At 40.6% G+C, this 15,004-nt stretch overlaps 1 protein-coding gene across 1 annotated transcript in view; it reads right to left on the bottom strand.

Annotated features, from left to right (window-relative positions):
* MORC1 (MORC family CW-type zinc finger 1) overlaps positions 1-15,004 on the bottom strand; it is a 164,215-nt gene that overhangs the window by 20,076 nt on the left and 129,135 nt on the right. Inside the window, exons 22-24 of the mRNA XM_046658774.1 lie at positions 4,839-4,908; positions 2,663-2,729; positions 1,373-1,381 (exon numbers count right to left, since the gene is read on the bottom strand). Coding sequence (XP_046514730.1) covers positions 1,373-1,381; positions 2,663-2,729; positions 4,839-4,908 — 146 coding nt within the window. The remainder of the gene's footprint in view (positions 1-1,372; positions 1,382-2,662; positions 2,730-4,838; positions 4,909-15,004) is intronic.

Here is a 15,004-nt window from a genome sequence, read left to right on the forward strand (position 1 = left end):
GTGAGCAGGTCACAGCTGTTGGAGTGGAGTGCACAGCAAGAAGAGGGAGAGAGATGAGGTCATGGGGCGGGAAGTGGGGTTCATTCTAAGCAGAGTAGGCACCATCACTGGAGAGTTTCTTGCATGGGAGCGAGGTGATCTGATACATATTTTAAAACGATAACTGGCTAAGCATAGGAAACAACTTGCAGTAAGGATTCACAAAGTAGTGTAGCATGTTAATGAGACCCAAAGCTTTCAGTGTTATAGGGACAAAAAAGCACAAGAGGGCTTGGGGATGTGCAATACGGGAGATGAAGCTGGGTAAGCAGGTAGGGGTCCGATCACGCAAAGGGTTTGTTTGTCAAGTAATTAGGAGACTTTTGTAATTCTTTCATGCTAATGTCCATAAATTAAGACCACAACTCCAGAGAGTTTTATAGGTTTATATTGTACAGGCCTTTTAAAATCGGATAAGAGTTGATATCAAAGGGCATGTGCCTCTACTGTCAACAGTTCCTTGCCATTAATTATACTGTCTAACTTCAGCTGATATTTTACTTAAGATTAAGAACATTATAACTAATGCTTAATTGTCTGTTAAAGAATACTTGCACAATGTCTGAATGCCCATTAATCATAACCTGCTTTATGCTCAAGTTTTATTCATTTTTTTCCCACCATTTTAGGGATGCTGGAAATTCACGCTGGTGGTGGGGGGAAAGTAAAATTCACTACACTAGAGCACAGAGCATTTCTCTCTGAACCTGTTTCTTCTTTTGCAAAACAATAATAATGTCTACCTCATAGATCTGTGCTGAGGATTAAACAAGATATACAAAGAATTTAGCTCAATGCCTACTACTAGTAAGCACTCAGTAAATAGTACCTAATTATTATTATCATCTTTATCATCACTACCATCGGCAATGCATTTGCCAAGATTCTTATTAAGATTCTTTAAATTGGATTGTAGTTCTACCATTCACGTTGTAGTTGCCGTTTAAAGACAATAAAAAAACACAACCTCAGAAGGACCTAGAATATATGAAATAATACACCAACACACATATACGTACACACACAAAAACATGTTTCAGTTTTTGAATGGATCTTAAATGTTAACTCAAATTTTAATAAATAACTCTAGGTTAAAGCATTGTCTATAAACTGGCCTAGCAACAGAACTGGAAAAAAGCCCACCTCATTCGTTCAATTAACAAATATCATAGAGTGCCAACTTTGAGTCAGGTGCTATTCTGGACACTAGGGACACAGTGGTGAGCAAGACAGTCCCGGCTATCACAGAGCAGTTACGTTCTAGTGGACAATACAGAAAATAGGCAAGCTAGAATGTAAAACATTAAAAGAAATAGATGACTGAATAAAATACTTTAAAGTACTAATAAGTGTTGTGAAAAAAATAAAATGAGATGACATGATTTGATAGGGTCCCTTGCCAGAAGTGAGGTGGGCTATTTTAGATGGAACGGTCAGGGAAGACCTCTCAGAGGCTTAGCGTTACGAAGAAGAAAAGATCCGGCTCCTGTCCTTAATGAAGCTTATGTGCAATGGGAAGACAGATATTCAGACAGACAATTCCACTTGACCGTGAAGCACCGCTCACCATTGTGTGTCAGAACATAGTTGGCATTTAACAAGTAATTACTGAACGACTATGATGCAATCTGATCCACTGCAATAGTGGCTCTGTGAGTACTGAGTTTGCCTGGGAGTGTGGGGGGACCCAAGGAAAGAACACTTGATCTGAGCCTTGAATGAAAGAGTAAGAGACTGGTGTACAAGTTGCAGAGGACATTCAAAGAAAGGAAGAAGCATGGCACAAGCGCTGGAAGTATGGGATGAAACAGAACTATAAGTAATTTAGAAACTCTGGGAAGCAAAGTGGGGGCTACAGAAGAGGCAGGAACGAAGGAGACTTGGGCCATCCTAAAGACTTTTGACTTATCTTAAAAGTGACGGGGCTATGAAAGGCTTTGAGTAGAAGAGTGAAGTGATGGGATTTGAGTGTTACAGCAAGGGCCGTAAAAGAAAAGCTCCTCTCTGCCTTTTCTTGCACTTAATTCCACGTGCTCCTGTGTGAAAAGGGCACAGGTGCTGGATTCAGAGATGCTGGGGCTGAAGGCCTGGAAAGCAGCTCAGACGGGTTTGTCGTAGAGTGAGGGCAAGAGTCTGCTTCTTTGAAAACATTCTTTCCTTCTATTGGGTATCCAAAATATTCAGCTGATTTTATTCTACAAGTGACAAAAGTCTCATGTCAAGAAAATTCTAGTATGCAAGCATTATACATACATATATGACAATAAGATAATGAGCCACACAAAAAATCAGTTCATAGTCATGCCTTGTAAAGACGTGACATTCTCAGTTCTTTGACTACGTCGCAGTCATTTGAATTAGTTGCCTGCTGTGAGTAGGAAGCTAAGTCTGTTCCATTTCATTATTCCAGCATTCTCACAAAAGACAATGAAAAGGTTTGGGAAAAGGGTAAGAAATCTAATGTATTCTATTCTTTCCTGTCTCCTTTGTAAAATTTGGTTCCGTTCTTAATTGCCTTTGCTTATTGCTATTATTTTCTTTCTTCTTGTATTTAAATATTAATAATTACTTTCCGACAGTGTAAGTGAACTCACTGGAATTCATACAATTGCAGCGCACGCACCTTTCCCAGTGAGGTGGTGAAGAGTTCCTCTTTCTTTCTGGGGTATCACTGCACAGATCCTCTTTTTCTTCAAAAGAACACAGAGAAAATGAAGACAATGACATTTTGATGATCACACAATAAAGTGAACTGAAAGAAGTGTTAGCTCATTAACTACTTGTATATAGTTGACTTGGTATTCAAACATCCTTTTGTAAAACTGCACCACATGTTCTTATAATACCATTTTAATAAAGTGTATATAGTGTATATAATAATTCAAGAGCCTCTGTCACTTTTTTTTGCAATTTCTCTTTTATGATGCTTGTTATCTGCTATTGGTGTGCGTGGGTGACCGACTGGAACTGTTCAGATTCCCTTCTATCACCATCCTCTGCCCAGACAGCCACCTGTCTCCCCACTAGCATCCCACTCTATTGCAATTTGGGTGTAGGTTCAAAGACATCCTGACAGATCCCAATCAGAAACGTCTGTCCAACAGAGTTAACCTTTAAAGGAGGAAGAAATCTAGACTCATCTAGTTGGTTTTCTCACTCAGAGAACCTCAGAATTGGAAGTCCAGAGAGGTTAGTGATTTGTTTACAGACTAGAGAGAAGCGGAAATGCTTTGATTCCCTTGGATTGGTTTTAAGATTGTCTTGGGGACAGTATAAGCAGTAAACCAATGCGTCCTTCTTCCACTTATCTCTAGAATTCTTGTGATGTGTCCAAATATTTTGTTCCACCAAGTAAACCTTTGCCAACAAGTTTAGGGTCATTAAGGGTCAACTGGAACAGAACAGCAACAAGGAAAGTTTTAGGTGGTGGACAAATCTCTGAGGATCTGCCTGACTCCTTTAAGGAAATATAAAAGAAAATAGAAGAGAGAAGTTTTCCAAGTACACTGCAGGTACCCATGGTTTTATTCACTGACTTGCATACAAAGTGAAATTTTTTTAACCCAACAGCCAACTAATCCATAATTACAGTCATTTGAAAATATTTCACAATTTGTTCCTTCCAAACCCAGGATGAGTATTTGAAATTAAATATTAACTTTAGGATCAAAATTGTATTAACAATTTTTCCATTACAATTTGGAAATCCAACAGGCACTTACTAAAAGGCATGTTAATAGTTTGAAATTTCTCTAAAAGATTGGCTTTAAAATTGAGACCCTTACAAAAGAAATCCTGATTGTGGAATTGCAAATTATCCTAATTAAGATAAAAAAGAAAATGTATGATTTCTTAGGAGGCCTCATTAATGGGTTCAAATATAAAGATGTGAATGAATGGCTGATTAAGTTACCTGAGCAACAAAGTATGAAGGAAAGGAGAGCTGACAACCGAAGTGGACACAAAATAATGGCACGGATCAATACAAAAAGGACTGGGAATGATGAAGCCAAAATGAGCTGAGACTTGCTAAGCAGGCTAAGAAAGGTTTTAAAATTTATTTCAGAATAAGAAGATGACAATGAAAATAATGGACTTGTTGATTAGGGCCAATGGTATAATATTAAAAGAGAGAAAGGTATATATAGTACGGTATAAAAGAATTATAGTAATAATAATGAATGGACACTAAGAAAATAAAATTTTCTGAATCCAGTTTGCTTCCAGCTTCTCTATCCAGGGAAATAGTCTTTGGATTGCATATTATAAGATGACAACTTTATGTCTAAAAAAAGTTCTAGTCTCACCTGAGACAAATTACATCCCATGAACAAAAAGGAATAAATGTGTTTGTTGAACTATTCTTAGTGATCTCAGGGGAATCACAAAAAGGAGGAAAAGGACTAAGTGACTGAAAATAGGGGAATGTCATTATAACTTTCAAAATAGATTCTGAAAAGCATAGGCCTGACATCAATTCTCGGCAGATTTCAAAGTAGAATTGAATGCAGAGGGTGACATCAGTCTGCTGTTGGGAGCTTCAGGCTGTGTGGCAGTGTTGGGGGCACTATTCTTAGGCAGGAGGTGGCTCCCTGAAACCTTCAAAACTCGTGAGGGCGGCAGCTCACTCTCTACCCACGCTTCCTCCCACTTCTGGAACAACAAATTTAATTTTTTAAAATCCAAACTGCTGCCAAACTTCTGATCTATACCCCACATAGATCTGTCACATAAGCCATACTGACAACAACCCAAACATGACAGCTAATATGTGTAAACTGAATACATTTTTTTTTTACCTTTTTTCACAAGAGAAACTTCCTTTTTTTCTTGTTTCAATGAAACATCAGTATCACTTTTATCTAAAACCTGAAAAACAAGCTCTTTATTTAAAGCTGTACAAAAACAAAGGACATATTATAGGATACAAAAATGACCTTGAACATCAGTGCCTGTATAAGGGGAGAGAGCACGTAACATTGCCAGAAGTACAGTTTATGGACATTATGAGGGAGACAATCACAGGTGCTGTAGAAAATTATATTGGCATGCATCTCAAGGATGATTGCATTATTGTCCTATTTACTTCTATCATTTCTTTAAAGGGATTTTTACATTTCCACCAATATTTGGACAGATATGTTTAAGAATCCATATCTTACAAGGATGTAACAATGACTCCAACAAATGAGCCAAGAATTCCATTCGCCAGGAACAACCATGGAGCCTCACTGTTCTGAGGAGGCTCATCACAGCCCTGGTTGCCACAGAGCAGACACAGAGGATGAGCCCAACATCAGTGCAATGAAAACTCTGGAGAGGTTGGGGCCTGGGGCCTCAAAGCATGATGGGAAAGAATATGGGATGAGGACAGGAGTGTGCCTAAAATGTTGGGGGATGGGACACCTTGTCTTTGGACAGAATCCTAGGAAATCTGCCTAAAAGGTGTTGCAGAGCCTTAATGTGTTGAACGTAGGAGCCAGGAGGGTTGGTGGCACCTGAGAGTGAGGGGATGCGTGTGTGTGATGTCAGATGTGGGGGGCAAGAGAGGATGGGGGAGTTGTGGGGAGAAGTGTGCCATTCACAAGCCAGGTCTACCATCACTGTCGGAATCCTGTAAGATCCTTGTAAAATCAAGGCTCACACAGGACAAACTTACATTTTGGGAATGCACTTCTTCAGATCAGAGGAGGGCGTGAGGGAGAGAGTTAGTTTATGTCCTTCAGGAAAACAGACCCTGAATGCTCTCTTTATGGATTTTGTAAATCTGTGAGTAGGTTGGGGAATGTACAGTAAAAGATGAAAACAGAGAGGCGGGGCTAAGTCAAAGCCCCTGTATGCCCCTTGATCTGAAGACCCTTGAACACAAGCTTGGACACAACCATGTTCCCCACTTCCATTACCTGGTGGAAGGTGTGGGGCTGTCAGTCTTTTGGGCTTACCCAGTGTGTATGTATCCTTGCCTCTCATGCCTCCTCTAACGGCTAAACAAACGTGGGAGGGAGATGCGGCCAATCCCCCTTTTCTCCTCTCCAGGAAACACAGGTGTATATTTTACAGGGTATTCTGGAAACTGTGCTGGCAGGATGCAGGTTAAACGGCACACATGTAGCCTAGCAACGAAAGAGCTGTGAGGCTGTCCCTCATTTGCCGTTTGCTGTTTTACCCAAATCAAGAGAAAGAAAGCCTTGTAGGGAGCGGGAAAGAAAGAAAACTGAGTCTAAGCTACTTTGGTCCATTTGAAATTTTTTTATACTTATACTGTAAATCAATTCGTGTTCCAGAAAGTAAATAAAATGCACATATTTTTAAAAAGTTCATTTTGCAAAATGACCTTAAAATGTATGTCTTATTTATTTCTGATGTAACATAAAATTTAAAGTTTTCTTCTGATGTATTGATACATAAGGAAAATCTACATATTTTATTATTAAGTGTCTCTAACTTTGGGCTAAATATCTTTTTGACCAATTTATAAGCAGCATAGACTATTTCCCTATAACAGTTATCAGCAAACTCAAGATAGGCTTACGAGACAATTTATGTATTGCCTTTAATTACAACCACTTTGTTATAATCCATCATGATCCTTCTCAGGATGTGTTCATTTTCTTTGGTAACTCCTCCTTATGATGAAAATCAGACAAGATAGAAGTATCCAAGATTAACAAAAATGACAGCACTCCCAGCAGGGAACTTTTGTTGGTGATGTTAATGAACCTCATGCAATTAATTACTTTTGCATTCTACTGTTTAGTCCCCTGCTTCGAGCTCTGCCTTGGGACTGTTTCCACCAGGATCAGACATGTCCCCTCAAACCAACAATGTTATTTATACAAAGCTTTGCCATCTCTCTTGCAGGAGAGATTTCCTTTTTTTCTTTTTCTTTCCCGGATTTTCTTTATTCTTTGGTATAGAAACGTTTAAAAGATTTTGGATAAAGATTTCACAGCCTACAGTATTTCCTTTTAAATAACATTGTGTAAATACCTGAGTTACAGGATGCTCCCGTCTATTTAATGTACTTGTAGCTTTAAAGGTCTGAATTTTTTCAAGCAGAGATAAGAAGACACGCAGCTGTCTTTTCAATGACACTATTTGTATATTTTGATACTACTTACAAAGCTCCTTTCCCATCCAGCACTTCATTACAGAAATGCTCTCCAGTCACTTACGCTTAACTGTGCTTCATACTCTGTGGTTTGGGGAGCTCTCTTTCCTAAGATTTTACCTCGGTCATGAAACAGATAACACCTCCCACACAGTAAACGAGATTATAGCTAAGTCTTAACATGAGGTTTTAGATACCTTAATTAAAATTATGTTAACAATGAGCAGAGTGGGATTTGTCAGTTCTCCCAGGGATGCGATGGATCAGCATAATACCGTGCTCAATTTTGTGAACTATCTAAGAGGATAAATAAATCATAAATAATTTAGAGAGAAGAAAAAGAATACACCTCAGTCAGTTGTTTAACACTTGTCTAATTCAATTGCTATTAAGGAAGCCTAAGAACGGGTTGACGTCACTTTATCTGCTCTCTCTCCTTCTATTTTGCCCCTCCACCTCCACCCTAAGTATTTATTATTATCAAGGACCCGGAAAGGCCACAAGACCAGTCAATGCCTTCCTGCCAAGTTCAAAGGCCCTCCCTGTTCTCATTCTTCCACAGTGAATGCTATGTTCTAGGCTCCTCCCTTATGTTCATTAATTTATTCAATAAAACTGAGTTCCCAGTACGGATCAGACACTGTTATGGTGAAGAATATGAAGTCCTGCTTTTGTGGAGTTTATTTTCTAGTGAGGGAGAAAAAATATTAAATAAATAAAAAGATATGTAATATAATATCAAGGAATGTAAGCTCTGTGAAGAAAAATAACTGAGATAGAAGGAAGAGAATGTCATAAGCTCTTGCACAACTGAGCCCAGGTGCCTCTCTGGGCCTCACTGTTGTCCTTCCACAGCCTCCATGTCCCCTCTCTAGACGCTTTTCCACAAACACGCCAGGCACTCTCCTCTCTCAGAGTCTTTCACTTGCTTGCTGTTGATTCATTTGTTCCCCCAACTTCTTTCTAGTCTTTCCTCAAACATCCCCTTGACTGGGGCTTCCTTGCCCACTCTACTTAAAATCACATCTTACCCTCACCACACCCAACACTGGCACCTCCTGTCCCCTTCCTCTGCTTGACTCTTCTCTTTAGCACTTACCATTATCCACCACACAACGTATTTTACTTATCTGTCCTGTCTATTGTCTGGTCTCACCACTAGAATGGAAGCGCCATGAGGACAAGGAGGGTCGTCTGTTTTTTTCCTGCTGCATCCCTAATGTCTGGGACAGTAACTGACACTCAGTACACTCACAGGATAAAAGAAAGTCATGAAAATACACGTGTGTGGCTGGGGGCGGGGCAGGGGAGGGTGCATGGAGTTCAGGCATTACATACAGCAAAGGGAAAGGCTATGAAGCAAAAACAAGCTTAGAGTGTTGGAGGCCACAGAATGTCAAGGTGGCAACAGTGGAATGAGAGAAGGGATGAGTGGTCGGGGGGAAGACTCAGAGGAGGTTGCTTCTGGTCACCTAGGGCGTTGGAGGCATAGTAAGGACACTGACTTTTGTTCTAAGTGTGAGCAGAAGCCTTAGGAGGGTTCTGAGTAGGAGAATAGCATAACCTGACTTCTATTTTACATGGAATATTCAGATTTTAAGACTGAGGCCGCCAAGAGAAGGAGTGGAATCATTTATAGGGCTTTTGTTGTAGCCCTGGTGAGAGACGTTGCTAAATTAGCCAGGGTGGCAGCTGTGGAGGCGGTAGAATAGGATATACCTTCAAAGGTTGACTCAGCAAGACTGGCTGATGGGTTGAGTGCAGGGTGTGAAAGGAGGAGAGAAATTCAGAGCGACTCCCAGGGTTTGGCCTGAGTAATTGTGGATGGTGGCAGCATCTGAAAGGAGGAAGCATGAAGAATTCCCTTTTCCCCTGATTTCTAGAACCTTCTGTGTCCCAAATCTCCCTGGGTAGTTGATATTTTTCTGTCTACACTCAATTCCTCAATGAACCTATTAAAATCTCAGGTGGTTAAACTATCACCTTTATGCAGTAAACAGCTCCATCAGCATCACCAACTCTAACCTTTCATCTTTGCTCCAGTTATTCTCAATTGACTTCAGGACACCTGGACTTGAATATTTTGCTGAAACTTCAAATCCTCAGTCTCATGTTTGCCAACCTAGTCAGATCCCACTGACTAGGAGTCGTTTTATTTAGAATAACATTTTTGTTCCAGACTGCCAACACAAACCTGCTCTCATTGTTTAGTCTTCCATACAAAATTGTGCAATTTTTCCTTCAAAATCTTCCAATTTTCCTGGCCTTATACTACAGTCTTCAGGGAGCAGCATCCTACATTACCACAGTGCCATTATCACAACCCAATTAATTTTTTCAAAATCTCTAGGATTAAATGTTTCTTTTTAAAACCTTCCCACAGATCCTGACTACTTACTAGCTCTATCTGGCTTTCAAGGCTCTTCTCCATGTGATTCTAAGTTATCTGGACACAATTTCAGTATTTCTTAAGAAGAAAAGGTTCCCTGTTATAATGAAAAGGTTCTCTTCAGAATTCCCTAGAAGCACTATGTACACTTCTGTCTCCACACCTTTGCCCCTGCAATTCTCTGCACCCAAAATGCCTTCTCTCCTTCCCTCTAAGTCTTTCCCACTTTTTAAGACAAGTATAAGTCCTACTCTTTCCAAATGTCTTTTTTATCTACTCCAGCACATACTGATTTCTTCCTTCCTGTGAAAAACTATTAATAGTAAATTACAAACAGTTTTTATTATTATTAATAGCCAAGCATCTTCTCTATGTGACTAGATAAGGCTAGGATCCTTCATTCTTGTCATGATGTTTCAAAGCAGAATTTAAAACTTGGGTTCATCTCCAAAAACAAATTCAACTCTACAAAGCATCAATCAATATACAGATTTTACTGAAGACCGTTGAGAAATGGAGGAAATGGTGCATAAGGGAAAAATCTATTTAGAATCACCATTGAACACCTCAATTTCCGCGTCTTCCACTATAGCTGCCTCATCTCTCTCTCCACACTCTCCCCTCCAGCCTCTCCACTTCTGAAGCACTAGGATTTTCTGCTCCTGGGATCCTCCTCCCGCCCCCTCCCCCCACACACAGGGTCACCCTTCAGCTCTCCATTTTCTTCCACGAAATAATTTCATACTCTCCATTTTCATTCTTTACTCCCATCTCTAGGCCCAACCAATAAAGGCTGAATTTGCCCTCTTGAGAATTACAGAAGGTGGTTTTAAAAAACGTTTTTCATAACACAAAGAATTACGTTCATTCCGTCACAAATCATCCCATTAATCCTCATAACGATCTTGAGAATAGATATTATTATTCCCATTTTACAGACAAGAAAACAGAAGACCATAAGGTGATACAACTGACAAGCAGCTTGGAGGTCTGAATCGGAACCTGGGTCGGTCTGCCAGAGTGCAGAGCCTGTGTGCTTTCCAGAAAATAACGCTAACTCACGGTTTTGTAAGATTGTCTTCCAATTTTCCTCTCCTTGAGGGCAAGGATGATATATTTTATTTTTTTGGTGTTCCTCAAAATCTCTACTGCAGTATTGTTCAATAAATGTCTTGTCTTGGTGCATGGCTGCTGTCAGTTCGCATGCTGACACTTGAATATTTAGATTCATTATAAGTTGCCCACAAGATTTCCTTTAGGCTAGAGACTACATCGCATATTGTTTTTGTGCCTGTCTGTAAGTCTGTTGGTGAGTTGATGAATGATGCTGTGGAGGGTGAGTAGAGACAATTTTCCCTCCAAAGCCCCTGGGGCAGCTCTGGTTCGCATCTCAGAAAGGGGCTGGCTCTGTCTGTGGAATTTCAGATGCTGTTAGCAACAATCACAGCATTATACAGGTTCCTATGGAGGCAATGGTAACATCATCAACCAGCAAATCTGACTAAGGAATGGCTTGCTTTTGAAATTAAGGCAACTGAAATCATATCATTGCAATACCAATGCAGTTCCCCATAAAAAAAACTTCTGTAAGGAGTCAGAAAAATTCTGTGTATTTAGGGTGAATGTAGCTGGTTTAGGGACTGGCTATGCAGTTTGCTTTCCTTCTTTTTTATCTGCTTTTGGGTTACTGAGCCTTTGTTTCACTTTCATTTCATTATAGTACGGATGTCAAAGCAAAGCACTGGTAGTTGTTGGTTTTGCGTTTTTCTTTTTCTTTTTTTTTCTTTCGGCCACTGTAGAGCATAAACCTAGATGCTGGAAACTCATCAGCTGTTCCCGACATTCCTCAGCTTTTATAATAAACCATGGAGGTCCTGTCAATGACCCTAGGGATTCAGAATGGGCTGATACCTTTCTGGGCTGGAATCAGACTCTTTTGAAAGACACCCCAAAGAGCTAACCAGGTATAATTGGTAAAGGACTTAACTCAGTACCAAGACAAGGAGGTGGTTCTATCTACTCATTCCTTTATCCCTGTATCTTTCTTAAGCCTCCAAAAGTGCCACCCTCTGGGCTAGACACTGGAGGTTAACATCTTTCATAGTAAATATTTGAGGTTCCATTGCCAAACTCTTAAAATACATCTGTCAGTGGTGAACTGACCATCTAGTTTTTAAAAGCCTTGGCAGATTGGGAAACTGAATGAATCCCTCAGCCAGCCCATTCTTGAGGACCAGTGAAAGCCAAAAAAGACCTGCATGACCACAGAGGTTAAAGGGCTATAGTCAGTCTAACCAGAAGGTAGTAGGGTTCCTGGTTATTAAAAAGGTAGGTCTAATATAATCTTAAAGTAACCACACCACAGATGTTCTTTCACTGCATAAGCAATCTGGGTTTGCCAGTGATATTCAGAGCAGTAACTGAAGGAAGATTATTACAAGATATGGAAAAACAACAAATACGTGGCTCTTCTCCTTTAAGAAAAGGTAAATGTTGCTTCATATTAGAATCAGAAATTTTGCATAATGTCAACTTGGAGTATGTGCTCCACCAAGATGAAGGAAAGCATGAACATGTGTAATAAAAACTTAGTACTTTTATCACTCTGACCTGAGTCTCAACACATTACGCCCATCCAACTTCTCTAACTTGTTGGCATTGCTAATTTTATTCCTCTGGTGTTCCTCAACTTTGAAGCTTTCCTCAAATTGAACATTTGTTTTCCTAACCATTTGTTACGGTCTGGCAACACAATTTTCCCAGTCACTTTTGGAACAGATCCTTTAGGACGTCTAGTCTGTATAGTCGCTTCTTTTATCACATCGGATACCTCTTTGTTGGGTTGCATGCTAATCTAGTCCCATTGCTTTATTTTTAATTATTCTATTGCTTCTACTAAGCATAGTATAGTGACAGCTGATCAGAATGCCTCACTTTGAGGGGCAATGGGGTGGTACAGGGCTCATACGCCAAATTTTTGCCGGGAGTAAAGCTGAACTGCCAATTTATCACATAGCAGTGCACTGGAGCTTTTAACTGAACTTAGATAAACCCTTAAGTACAACAGGACCACAGGCACCGCTCCAGTAAAGCAGAACTGTAGAACCTTTACTCAGACATTGATTCCTCTGACAGGTACATCTATAAGAGGTGCTACAAAAGAATTTCTACTTCCTTCCATCTAGAGTTAACTGGGACAAATTTGAACTTTACAAATGGATTTGGAAATGCTTGAGACAGAAACAGTTCAGAATATCCAGTACTCATTAAAAGACAGGGCAGGGCATGTGTTTTAAGCACATAAGATGTGAAACAATGGGGTTTTCTGGAGGCCAAAGGCCAGGCAACACCAGCTCCTGGGAGGAGTTGGTGGTAAGGTTATGACCACAGCCCCATTACTAGAGTGATAATCTTGGGTAAGGAGAAGACCTGCTTTCCTAGGAATTAGTGGAGACCCTGAGATGATGATCCTGATGACTATGGTGACTCTAGGTGACTGGAAGGAGACGAGCCCTGGGTCTTGAGCAGAAAACAACTTGATTGGATAGGTCAGATTTAGGGTGGCTAAGGGGAGAAATGGGCTAAAGGGAAGTTAGCTTAATCTGGGCCAGGAGTGGGTGATAGATTGATTTTTTTAAATGTCTTCAAGACTCTTGGCTGGAGAATGCTCATCTATAGAACTTTCGAAACGTGTCTAAGCCAAAATGCTGAGTATTAATCCATACAGTACTTATTTGTATCTTGAAATCCTCACCCCTGAGTAAAGTGTATTTGTGTCTACAACCAACCTGTGTGGAATGGGCTGGTTCATCTGATGGGGGCAATGGGATATGGAGACCGACGATAAAGAGAGAAGTCGTAATGAGGAGTGATTAAGAAAGTGGGAGCTGAAGTTGAACAGCTAGGGTTCAAGGTGACCACATCCTGGCAGTGTGACTGTGAGCAAGTTTACTTTCCTCATCTGTAAAATGGGGATGAGAAGAGCACTTACCCCTCAGGTTATTAAAAGGATTAGATGACACTTGTGAAGTAGAGTACCTGAATTCCATCACGGCCACCCAGAAAGAGGAAAGGCTAACTCCACTAAAACACACGTGTGTGCACACACCATAGAATTTCAGAAAAATACCATTTTACAGGGCCAGAGATAATAAATCTGGATCACACCAGTTACCCTGAAATGGTGGAGGGAACTGGAGCTGTGTTAACAAGATTGAGAAAAATAATGAAAGACGTCTGATGCAGTGCAGACTGATAGCCCCACGCGCAACGTCTCCAAAGGTCCAACTGGGAGGCGATCTGGGGTGTTCTGAAGAGATTAAGATGTCCTTAAAAAAATCTCCTCATTATTTTCATGAGTTTTTTAATCGCTAGAAAATGCCTGGAGCTTTAACGGAATCTCAGTTGGAGACTTCCACAGCTCCAAACGACACACAAGGTCTTGCCAAGAACACTCTCATTGCATGGACTTTGAAATGAATGGCCTGCACTGGCTAAAAGGCCAAGCATAAATTAATATTGAAAAGGAAAAAATGCCACGGAAGTGGCAGCAACAAAGCATACGATCAGAAGCAACCGAAGATAAGGCAAATGAAGGCCAACGCCACATGAATGATTTGGGAGCACGTTAAATGTGATATACAGTGTAGAACAAAGAGACAAACACTAAAAATGACTAGAAAATAAGGATGATCCCACTGGGAAAGGGAAAAAACAAAACAATGTGTTTTTTTAAAAAACAGCTTCAGTAGACCGAAGGCCTTGGAGAAAGAGGAATAGGGGGAGGGGGAGGAGGAAGAGGTCAGGAAAACAGATCTAACTGTTGTAACACTGGGGGGCGGCAGAGGAGGCCATTTAGGAGAATAAATGATAATAACGCTGAAATAATCAGCAATGGTCAGATTCAACACAAATCTGAAAAGTAATTAATACTCATCACTTCACTTGAAACTGCACAACAGTCAGTACAAAAGCCAGAGGGAGATGTACCTGGAACCTGGGGGAGAGGGAAATGAAGTGCCCTACTAAGAAAAAAGGCAGACTGACAGACATTATCCACACAGCAAACAAAGAAGGTGCTGATCAGAAAGGAGTCATCGTCCCTACAACAAGAAACAACCACACTCACCAGAGCACAGGTAGGCACACGGCAAGGGCGCCAGGCCCGGCCCTTTTGGTGTTACAACCACATCGGTAACATCATCCCTTGTGGGGCGGAGGACACAGCGGGCTGTCTTAGCTGGAAGCCTTTTAAATGTCCAGGCACAGAGCTCACCAGCAACTGTCAGATTGCAATGGGCCAGTCCATGGAGACCGGCATAAAGGGAGAGAACGCACAGCCTAAGTCAGTGTGTGTCTTTCAACCGGACCGAGGCTGCATTATCTTTTAAATGATTCAACTGCCATTATGATATTACACAACAGTCTCATGGGTTTGGATAATGTGAAATCATCCCCGTGAGATG

Source organism: Equus quagga, chromosome 4, assembly GCF_021613505.1.
Source record: "Equus quagga isolate Etosha38 chromosome 4, UCLA_HA_Equagga_1.0, whole genome shotgun sequence".
NCBI lineage: Eukaryota > Metazoa > Chordata > Mammalia > Perissodactyla > Equidae > Equus > Equus quagga.